Raw genomic sequence first — 12,119 nt, 5'->3', positions numbered from 1 at the left:
CTACTTGTAATTAAAGAAGGGAAGCCCAAATTCTCTCTAAACCGTTGGTCCAAGTGTGAATTCTTTAATTCCTTTTCTAACTTGTATGTATTCCAGAAAACATACAAATAAGTAAATCCAGGAATTAATAATATTAACTAATTGGCTACTTTGTTCCTATGCATGAGGACACAAAACAACGGTAAAATTTATGTTGATTACATTTGGATGTCATATCATCTTGGTATTTTCAAATACAATCTATCTATTCTAATGCTGTATAATCTCCTTTTCTTAGTACTTTCCACTTTACGATTTTTATATATTCTTGTTTGAAATAACGTTTTGTCTCAATGTCACTCATGCATTTATTTAATCATTTAAAAATTATGGTCTGTGAGATGGGACTGAATAATGTGAAAAATATTTCTTAAGGAAGAATGAAAATATATCAAAGAACAATTTGCAAAACCAATATGGTAGAAGTCATATTTATTGAAAAAAATTAATATCTTTGCTATAAAATTTGTAACAGGAATATTTACTGAATGTTTATTTTGATGCAGAAACCTGAATTTTATACCAAGTACAAGACAGTAGCACTAGTTTTTCTTTTATTTACATTTTATGAAAATTGTTATGCAGTCCATGTTAAAAGAACTTATGATGGAGAATTGTTATATTAGAAAAATAATAATATTCTTCGTAAAGCATTCTCAAGGAGTCCAATCACATCTTCTGCCTCTTCAATAAGGCAAAAGTCCCTAGAACAGCATATAACTTAATTTACAAAATACAGTAACTGTTCAGACACATATTCAAGTTTTCTTTTGGTATGATTTTTTTTTTCCTCACTGTAAAATTACTTTTTTTTTCTCTCTCCTTTTTTTTTTTTCTTTACTAAAACAGAAAGACTTTCAGGAAAATGTCATTGAATGATTTCAGCTATAGATTACATATACAACAACTCTGTAGCCTAGCAACAACCATTGCCACACCATCATTAACTTTAAATATTTTACTTGGTGAGCTATTCTCAAATGTAGCATATTTTAAGGTTTTTGCCATCATGACTGTGGAATCGTTGGTTTTCATAGCAAACAGATCTGTCACAGTATGAAGCTTTGTTGGTTTTAGGGAACTGGTACACAATTACATTTCCACTCACAAGAGAACGCCACAGATGCAACTAAAGTCAGGCTCTGATGGCTCCATAAAGGTCCTGCGCTGGACCAGCCCCAAACCTCTTGGGCTCACGCTGCACAGCCCTGGCTGGGTTCAGGCGGTTTCATATCCGGAGACTTTGCTGCTCTTCACAGTTAGGTAGTTTTAATTCCTTCAAAGGCACACAACTTCCACCTTTTTTCCAGCGTTGCTCCCACGCCTGTGAATTCCTGTTTAAACATGCGTGGCAACCTCATCAAAAGCATTTCGATTTCGTTTGCAGATATCTGTTAGAAAGGAAGAAAAGTCACTTTTGGGAAACAAGGAGGCAGGGGGTTGAGTGAAGACATGCTTTCCCAATGAGACAAACATATGTAGTTTCCTACTAGGCTGTAAAGTAATGTTCTTATAAAAGGAGCCCAAGTTCAAGGGCTGAATGTGATTGGCTTCATCATCTCCTGGGCAGCTGGTGGGAGGGGGGCATGAGACAAGTGGGTGGAAAGTTTCAGGTTCACCCTTCATATGGATGACTGCCTTACTGACAGCACCATGCCTGAACAGCCCTCCCTAGATAGATAAAAAAGGAGATGGGGTGGGATTTAAGACAGCTCAGAGCAAACTGATCACCACTTGGGGAAAGCTACCACTCCTCTGATACAAAGGGCAGCACTTTTATCTAACTTGGTGAGGGCCAGAGAGCATGTGGGTGGCTTTCTTGCCACCCTAACTTTCTCTTCCTTTAACTTTCACAGGGACCAGAAGACCATAAAGGTTTAGGAATAAAAATGAAACCCAGCACCCACAGCAATAAAAGTCTCAATGTCATCCAGTCATAAAACGCAGGTAGGTTTCTTAAATGCAGCTTTTTTTTCTTCTCCCAACTTTTATTACATATATTTTTATACCAGTAATTCATTTTTTCTTAAATAAAGAACAAAACAACCACAACCCTTTTACTCTAATGCAGCCATTGCTCTTTTTTGTGTGTGTTTGCATCCTAATCCATGTATATATATAGGGATCTCAAATAGCAAGTTGACTGAGATCCTGGAAATGGAGGTCTGACATTTCTGTTTAAATTCCAAATCATACTATTGTTATGATCTAAATGACCCTACCAAGATAGTTTCTCTAAGTAAGTCTCAACAAGTGGGGATGACAACATTTAGTAAGGATGTGTGAAGACTACTGGCTTAGCACAGATTTGGGCACATAGAAATGTTCAGTGAATAAGACCTCATTATTTTTCATGGTACAATCACTGTATGGATATCATTTTAGACTCTGTAATTTACTTTACTTTCCATTTAACAATTAAGAGAGACCAGGGACTTCCCTGGTGGTCCAGTGGTTAAGACTCTGCACTTCCAATGCAGGGGGTGTGGGTTCGACCCCTGGTCAGGGAACAATGATCCCACACACATGCCATGTGGCCAAAAAAAAAAAAAAAAAACCCAATTAAGAGAGACCAAACAACTGATACCACAGAAATACAAGAAACCGTAAAAGAATACTATGAACAATTATATACCAACAAATTGGACAACCAAGAAGAAATGGACAAGTTTCTAGAAACATACAACCCACCAAAACTGAATCAAGAAGAAACAGATATTTCGAACAGACTGATCACTAGAAATGAAATAGAATCTGTAATTAAAAAAAGGAAAAAGAGCCTCCCTGCAAACAAAAGTCCAGGACCAGATGGCTTCACTGGGCAATTCTACCAGACATACAAAGAACTTATACTGATCTTTCTCAAACTCTTCCAAAAGATTGAAGAAGGAATACTCCCAAAGTCATTCTATGAAGCCACCATCACCCTGATACCAAAACCAGACAAACAAACAATATAAAAAAAGAAAATTACAGGCCAATATCTTTGATGAATATAGATGCAAAAATTCTCAACAAAATACTAGCAAACTGGGTCAGAAGACTAAATGGATGGCAAGGTGAGAAGGACTCATCTTGCCGTGGCTGGCTTTGAAGACAGAGGTAGGGAGCCATGATTCAAGGAACACAGACAGCTTCTAGAAGCTGGACAAGGACTCCTGCCAATGTTGCTGAGGTATCCTGCATCACTCAGAATCCCAGTGGTTACCCAGTTGGTGCTGAAGGAAGTTCTGTTATGGATGCACAATTAGACTTCCTTATTACTACTGTGAAGGGGTGCTCTTGAGCCTGTTGATATGGCACTGGTTTGTAAAAAAATCTATCAATCAGTAATTAAGAGTATGTACATCATGAAGATGGCAGAATAGAAGGACCTTGAGCTCACCTCCTGACATGAGCACACCAAAATCACAACTAACTGCTGAACAACCATTGATAAAAAAGACTGGAACCTACCAAAAAAGATATTCTAATCCAAAGACATAAAGAAGAAACTCAGCGAGATGGTAGAAGGGGCACACTTGCGAAATAATCAAATCCCATATCCCCTGGGTGGGCGACCCACAAACTGGAGAACAATTATATCACATAAGTTCTCCCACAGGAGTGAGAGTTCTGAGCTCCATGTCAGACTCCCCAGCCTGGGGGTCTGGCATTGGGAGGAGGACTGCCCAGAGCATTTGGCTTTGAAGGCCAGCGGGGCTTGAGTGCAGGAGCTTCACAGGACCAGAGGAAACAGAGACTCCATTCATTGGAGGGCCCACATGATTTCTTGTATGCACCAAGACCCAGGGCAAAAGCAGTGACTCCATAGGAGCCTGGGTCAGACCTACCTGCTGGTCTCACAGGGTCTCCTGGGGAGGCAGGGGGCAGCTGTGGCTCACTGTGGGGACAAGGACACTGGTGGAAGAGGTACTGGGGAATATTCATTGGCATGAGCTCTCCTGGAGGCTGCCATTTTGGCACCAAGACCTGGCCCCAACAGCCTGTAGGCTTCAGTGCTGGGACGCCTCAGGTGAAATGACCAACATGGCAGGAACAGAGCCCCACCCATCAGTGGACAGGCTGCCTAAAGACTTCCTGAGCCCACAGCCACCTCTAGACATGCCCCTTGACATGGCCCTGCCCAGCAGAGGGCCAAGACCCAGCCCCACCCACCACCAGTGGGCAAGCATCAGCCCTTCCCACCAGGAAGCCTACACAAGCCTCTACACCAGCCCCACCCACCAGGGGGCAGACATGAGAAGCAAGAGAACGAGGATCCAGCAGCATGCGGAACCAAGTCAGCAAACGCAGATCAGAACCTACCCTGGGACCAGCTGGTCCCTGGCCCTTGGGTGACAAAAGGGGAGTGTACTGCTGGGACACATAGGACATCCCCTACAGAGGACCACTTCCCAAGGTTAAGAAACATAACTAATCTTCCACATACATAAACATACAAATCGAAATTTAGACAAAATGAGATGGCAGAGGAATATGTTTCAGATGAAGGAACAACATAAAACCCCAGAAGAACAACTAAGTGACATGGAGACAGGCAATCTAACCGAGAAAGAATTCAGAGTAATGATTGCAAGGATGATCCAAGAACTCAGGAAAAGAATGGATGCACAGAGCAAGAAGTTACACGTTTTTAATAAAGAGTTAGAAAATGTAAAGAGCAACCAAACAGAGTTGAAGAATACAATAACTGAAATGAAAAACACTAGAAGGAATCAATAGCAGAATAAATGAAACAGAAGAATGGATAAGTGAGCTGGAAGACACAGTGGTGGAAATCATTGCCACAGAAAAGAATAAAGAAAAAATAATGAAACCAGGGCAGTTTAAGAGACCTCTGGGACAACATCAAATGCACCAACATTCACATTATAGGGGTCCCAGAAGAAGAAGAGAGAGAGAAGGGGCCTGAGAAGATATTTGAAGCGATAAAAGCTGAAAACTTCCCTAACATGGGAAAGGAAACAGTCACCCAAGTCCAGGAAGAGTGTCTCAGGCAGGACAAACCCAAGGAGGAACATGCCAAGAAACATAGTAATCAAATTGACAAAAATTAAAGACAAAGAAAAAATATTAAATTGACAAGAGAAAAGCAACAAATAACATACAAAGGAATCCCCATAAGGTCATCAGCTGATTTTTCAGCAGAAACGTTACAGGCCAGAAGGGAGTGGCACAATAGAATTAATGTGATGAAAGGGAAAAACCTACAACCAAGAATATTCTACCCAGCAATGCTCTCACTTCAGATTTGACACAGGAATCCAAAGCTTTACAGACAAGCAAACACTAGAAGAATTTAGCACCACCAAAGCAGCTTTACAAGAAATGCTAAAGGAACTTCTCCAGGTGGAAAGGAAAATGCCACAACTAGAAACAAGAAAATTACAAAATGGGAAAGCTCACTGGTAATGGCAAACATACAGTAAAGGTAGGAAATTATCTACACACAAATATGATATCTAAGCCAGTAATCATGAGGAGAGTACAAATGTAGGATATTTGAAACACATTTGGAATTAAGAGATCGGCGACTTAAAACAATTATGTACATATATATAGACTACTATATAAAAACCTCATAGTAACTGCAAACAAAAAAATCTATAGTAGATACACACACAAAAAAGAAAAAGTCCAAACACAACACTAAAGACAGTCATCAGATCACAAGAGAACAAAAGAAGGAAGAAAAAAGACCTACAAAACCAATCCAAGACAATTAACAAAATGGCAATAAGAACATACATGTTGATAACTACCATATGTAAATGAATTAAATGTCCCAACCAAAAGACACAGACTGGCTGAATGAATACAAAAACAAGATCTGTATATGAGCTGTCTATAAGAGATCCATTTCAGACCTAGAGACTCATGCAGACTGAAAATGAGGGGAGGGAAAAAAGGTATTCCCAAATGGAAATCAAAAGAAAGCTGGAGTAGCAATACTCACAGAAGACAAAATAGAGTTTAAAATAAATACTGTTACAAGAAACAAAGAAGGACACTACATAGTGATCAAGGGATCAATCCAAGAAGAAGATATAAGAATTGTAAATATATTTGCACCCAACATAGGAGCACCTAAATATATAAGGCAAATACTAACAGCCATAAAAGGAGAAATCAACAGTAACAGTGGGGGACTTTTCATCAATGGACAGATCATCCAGACAGAAAGTCAATAATGAAATACAGGCCTTAAATGACACATTAGACCTGATGGACTCAATTGATATTTGTAGAGGATTCCATCCCAAAGCATCAGAATACACTTTCTTCTCAAGTGCACATGGAACATTCTCCAGGATTGATCACATGTTGGGCCACAAAGCAAGCCTCGGTAAATTTAAGAAAAACTGAAATCATATCAGGCATCTTTTCCAAGCACAGCGCTATGAGATTAGAAATCAACTACATGAAAAAAAACCTGCAAGAAACATATAAACACGTGGAGGCTAAACAAGATGCTACTAAACAACCAATGGATCACTGAAGAAATCAAAGAGGAAATAAAAAAAAATACCTAGAGACAAGTGAAAGCAAAAACTACATTCTAAACCCTACAGAACACAGCAAAAAGAATTTTAAGAGGGAAGTTTATAGTGATACAAGCTTATCTCAGGGAACAAAAAAAAAATCTCAAATAAACAACCTAACCTTACACCCAAAGCAACTAGAGAAGGAGGAACAAACAAAACCCAAAGTTAGTAGAAGGAAAGAAATTATAAAGAACAGAACAGAAATAGAGACTAAGAAAACAGTAGAAAAGATCAATGAAACTAAAAGCTGGTTCTTTGAAAAGATAAACAAATTGATAAACTTTTAGCCAGACTCACCAAGAAAAAAAGGGCCCAAATCAATAAAATTAAAAATGAAAAAGGAGAAGTTAAAACCAACACCACAGGGGGCTTCCCTGGTGGCGCAGTGGTTGGGAGTCCGCCTGCCAATGCAGGGGACACGGGTTCGAGCCCTGGACCCGGAAGATCCCACATGCCACAGAGTGGCTGGGTTGGTGAGCCACAATTGCTGAGCCTGTGCGTCTGGAGCCTGTGCTCCGCAACAAGAGAGGCGGCGATGGTGAGAGGCCAGTGCACTGTGATGAAGAGTGACCCCCACTTGCCGCAACTGGAGGAAGCCCTCGCACAGAAACGAAGACCCAACACAGCCATGAATAAATAAATAAATAAAATTTAAAAGAGATAAGCAAAACATTAAAAAAAAAACACACCAACACCACAGAGATACAGAGGATGAGACTAGTACAAGCAACTATACACCAATAAAATGGACAACCTAGAAGAAATAAACAAATTCTTAGAAAGGTACAATCTCCCAAGACTGAACCAGGAAGAAATGGAAAGTATGAACAGACCAATTACCAGTACTGAAATTGAATCAGTGATTAAAAGACTCCCAACAAACAGAAGTCCAGTGCCAGATGGCTTTGCAGGCAAATTCTACCAAACATTTAGAGAAGAGTTAACACCTATCCTTCTGAAACTACTCCAAAGAACTGTAGAGGAAGGAACACTCTCAAACTCAATCTATGAGGCCACCATCACCCTGATACCAAAATCAGACAAAGATACCATGAAAAGAGAAAATTACAGGCCAGTATCACTGATGAACATAGACGCAAAAATCCTCAACAAAATACTAGCAAACTGACTCCAACAATACATTAAAAGGATCATACACCATAATGAAGTGGGATTTATCCCAGGGATGCAAGGGGCTTTTCAATATCCACAAATCAGTCAGTGTGATACACCATATTAACAAATTGAATACAAACCATATGATCATCTCAATACATGCAGAAAAAGCTTTTGATAAACACCCATTCAACACCCATTATGATAAAATTCAACACCCATTTTCAACACCCATTTATGATAAAAACTCTCCAGAAAGAGGGCACAGAGGAAACATATCTCAAAATAATAAAGGCCATATATGACAAACCCACGGCTAACATCATACTCACTGGTGAAAAGCTGAAAGCATTTCCTCTAAGACTTGGAACAAGACAAGGATGTCCACTCTCGCCATTTTTATTCAACAGAGTTTTGGAAGTCCTAGCCACAGCAATCAGAGAAGCAAAAGAAATAAAAGACTTCTTTTCCAAATTGGAAAAGAAGTAAAAATGTTATATTTGCAGATGACATGATACTGTACATAGAAAATCTTACAGACACTACCAGAAAACTATTTACTAGACCTCATCAATGAATTTGGTAAAGTCTCAGGATATGAAATTAATACACAGAAATCTGTTGCATTTCTATACACTAACAACAAAATATCAGAAAGAGAAATTAAAGAAATAATCCCAGGGGCTTCCCTGGTGGCACAGTGGTTGAGAGTCTGCCTGCCAGTGCAGGGGACGCGGGTTCGGGCCCTGGTCTGGGAGGATCCCACATGCCGCGGAGCGGCTGGGCCCGTGAGCCACAACTGCTGAGCCTGCGCGTCTGGAGCCTGTGCTCCGCAACGGGAGAGGCCGCGATGGTGAGAGGCCCACGCACTGCGATGAGGAGTGGCCCCCGCTTGCCGCTGCTAGAGGAAGCCCTCCCACGGAAACGAAGACCCAACGCAGCCAAAAAATAAATAAATAAATAAATAAATAAATAAATAAATAAATAAAATTAAAAAAAAAAAAGAAATAATCCCATTTACCATCACACCAAAAAGAATAAAATACCCTGGAATAAACCTACTTAAGGAGCCAAAAGACCTGTACACTGAAAACTGTAAGATGCTGATGAAAGAAACTGAAGATGACACAAACAGGTGGAAAGATACACTGTGTTCTTGGATTGGAAGGATCAATATTGTCAAAATGACTATACCACCTAAGGCTATCTATAGATTCTATGCAATCCCTATCAAATTACTAATGGCATTTTTCACAGAATTGGAACAAAAATTTTAAAATTTTATGGAAACACAAAAGACCCCGAATAGCCAAAACAATCATGAGTAAGAAAAATGGAGTTGGAGGAATCAGGCTCCCTGACTTCAGACTATACTACAAAGCTACAGTCATCAAAACAGTATGGTACTGGCACAAAAACAGAAATATACATCAATGGAACAGGATAGAAAGCCTGGAAATAAGCCCACACACCTATGGTCAATTAATCTACAACAATGGAGGCAAGAATATACAATGAAGAAAAGAGTCTTTTTAATAAGTGGTGCTGGGAAAACTGGACAGCTACACGTAAAAAAATGAAATTAGAACATTCTCTAACACCATACACAAAAATAAACTCAAATGGGTTAAAGACCTGAATGTACAACTGGATACTATAAAACTCCTAGAGGAAAACATAGGCAGAACACTCTCTGACATAAATTGCAGCAATTTTTTTTTTGATCTCTCTCCTAGAGTAATGGAAATAAAAACAAAAATAAACGGGACCTCATCAAACTTAAAAGCTTTTGCACAGCACAGGAAGCCATATACAAAATGAAAAGACAACCTACAGAATGGGAGAAAATATTTGCAAACAATGCAACTGACAAGGAATTAATCTCCAAAATATACAAACAGCTCATACAACTCAACAACAAAAAATCAACCCAATCAAGAAATGGGTAAAAGATATAAATAGACATTTTTCCAAAGAAGATATACAGGTGGCCAAAAGACATATGGAACCATACTCAACATTGCTAATTATTAGAAAAATGCAAATCAAAGCTACAGTGAGGTATCACTTCACACCAGTCAGAACGGCCATCGTTAAAAACTCTACAAACGGGCTTCCCTGGTGGTGCAGTGGTTGAGAGTCCGCCTGCCAATGCAGGGGACATGGGTTGATGCCCTGGTCTGGGAGTATCCCATGTGCCACGGAGCAACTAAGCCCGTGCGCCACAACTACTGAGCCTGTGCTCTAGAGCCCGCGAGCCACAACTACTGAACCCACGTGCCACAACCACTGAAGCCCACACGCCTAGAGCCCGTGCTCCGCAACAAGAGAAGCCACCGCAATGAGAAGCCTGCGCACCTCAACGAAGAGTAGCCTCTGCTTGCCTCAACTAGAGAAAGCCCACGCGCAGCAACGAAGACCCAACACAGCCAAAAATAAATTAAATAAATAAATTTTAAAAAAACTCTACAAATAACAAATGGTGGAGAGGATGTGGAGCACAGGGAACCCTCCTACATTGTTGGTGGAAATGTAAGTTGGTACAGCCACTATGGAAAACAGTATGGAGGTTCCTTAAAAAACTAAAAATAGAGCTACCACATGATCCTGCAATCTCACTCCTGGGCATGTATCCGAAGAAAACTATAATTTGAAAATATACATGCACTGCATTTTTCATAGCGGGACTATTTACAATAGCTAAAACATGGAAGCAACCTAAATGTCCATTGACAGATGAATGGATAAAGAAGATGTGGCATATTTATACAATGGAATATTACTCAGCCATAAAAAAGAATGAAATAATGCCATTTGCAGCAACATGGATGGACTTAGAGATTATCAGACTACATGAAGTAAGCCAGAGAAAGACAAATATCATATGACATTGCTTATATGAGGAAACTAAAAAAAAAATGATACAAATGAACTTATATAAACAACAGAAATAGACTCACAGACATAGAAAACAAACTTATGGTTACCAAAGGGGAAGTGGGGGGGAAAGGATAAATTAGGAGTTTGGGATTAACATATACACACTACTATATATAAATAAATAACCAACAAAGGCCTACTGTAAAGCACAGGGAACTATATGCAATGTTTTGTAATAACCTATAAGGAAAAAGAATCTGAAAAAGAATAGATATAGGAGGAGGAACAAAGATGGCGAAGTAGAAGGATGTGCTCTCACTCCCTCTTGCGAGAACACCAGAATCACAACTAGCTGCTGGACAATCATCAACAGGAAGACACTGGAACTCACCAAAAAAGATACCCCACATCCAAAGACAAAGGAGAAGCCATAATGAGATGGTAGGAGGGGTGCAATCACAGTAAAATCAAATCCCATAACTGGTGGGTGGGTGACTCACAGACTGGCGAACACTTATACCACAGAAGTCCACCCACTGGAGTGAAGGTTCTGAGCTCCACGTCAGGCTTCTCAACCTGGGGGTCCGGCAACAGGAAGAGGAATTCCTAGAGAATCAGACTTTGAAGCCTAGTGGGAATTGATTGAAAGACTTAGATAAGACTGGGGGAAACAGAGACTCCACTCTTGGAGGGCACACACAAAGGAGTGTGCACATCGGGATCCAGGGGAAGGAGCAGTGACCCCTGGGGAGACTGAACCAGACCTACCTGCTAGTGTTGGAGGGTCTCCTGCAGAGGCGGGGGGGGGTGGCTGTGGCTTACTGTGGGGACAAGGACACTGGCAGCAGAAGTTCTGGGAAGTACTCCTTGGCGTGAGCCCTCCCAGAGTCTGTCATTAGCCCCACCAAAGAGCCCAGGTAGGCTCCAGTGTTGGGTTGCCTCAGGCCAAACAACCAACAGGGAGGGAACCCAGCCCCACCCATCAACAGTCAAGTGGATTAAAGTTTTACTGAGCTCTGCCCACCAGAGCAACAGTCAGCTCTACCCACCGCCAGTCCCTCCCATCAGGAAACTTACACAAGCCTCTTAGATAGCCTCATCCACCAGAGGGCAGACAGCAGAAGCAAGAAGAACTACAATCCTGCAGCCTGTGGAACAAAAACAACATTCACAGAAAGATAGACAAGATGAAAAGGCAGAGGGCTATGTGCCAGATGAAGGAACAAGATAAAACCCCAGAAAAACAACTAAATGAAGTGGAGATAGGCAACCTTCCAGAAAAAGAATTCAGAATAATGATAGTGAAGATGATCCAGGACCTCGGAAAAAGAATGGAGGCGAAGATCGAGAACATGCAAGAAATGTTTAACAAAGACCTAGAAGAATTAAAGAACAAACAAACAGAGATGAACAATACAATAACTGAAATGAAAAATACTCTAGAAGGAATCAATAGCAGAATAACTGAGGCAGAAGAACGGATAAGTGACCTGGAAGACAGAATGGTGGAATTCACTGCTGTGGAACAGAATAAAG

The 12,119-nt window shown here is 40.4% G+C and overlaps 1 protein-coding gene across 10 annotated transcripts in view; it reads right to left on the bottom strand.

Annotated features, from left to right (window-relative positions):
- Window positions 1–787: 787 nt before the first annotated feature.
- ENOX1 (ecto-NOX disulfide-thiol exchanger 1) overlaps window positions 788–12,119 on the bottom strand; it is a 618,533-nt gene continuing 607,201 nt past the window's right edge. For all 10 annotated transcript variants that reach the window (XM_036831995.1, XM_036831988.1, XM_036831989.1 and 7 more), the window contains one exon: window positions 788–1,430. In XM_036831995.1, coding sequence (XP_036687890.1) covers window positions 1,299–1,430 — 132 coding nt within the window. In that variant the 3' untranslated portion in view covers window positions 788–1,298. The remainder of the gene's footprint in view (window positions 1,431–12,119) is intronic.

The sequence above is a fragment of the Balaenoptera musculus genome, chromosome 18 (genome assembly GCF_009873245.2).
Source record: "Balaenoptera musculus isolate JJ_BM4_2016_0621 chromosome 18, mBalMus1.pri.v3, whole genome shotgun sequence".
NCBI classification, from domain to species: Eukaryota; Metazoa; Chordata; class Mammalia; order Artiodactyla; family Balaenopteridae; genus Balaenoptera; species Balaenoptera musculus.
This window is presented reverse-complemented; position numbering and strand designations above follow the sequence as displayed.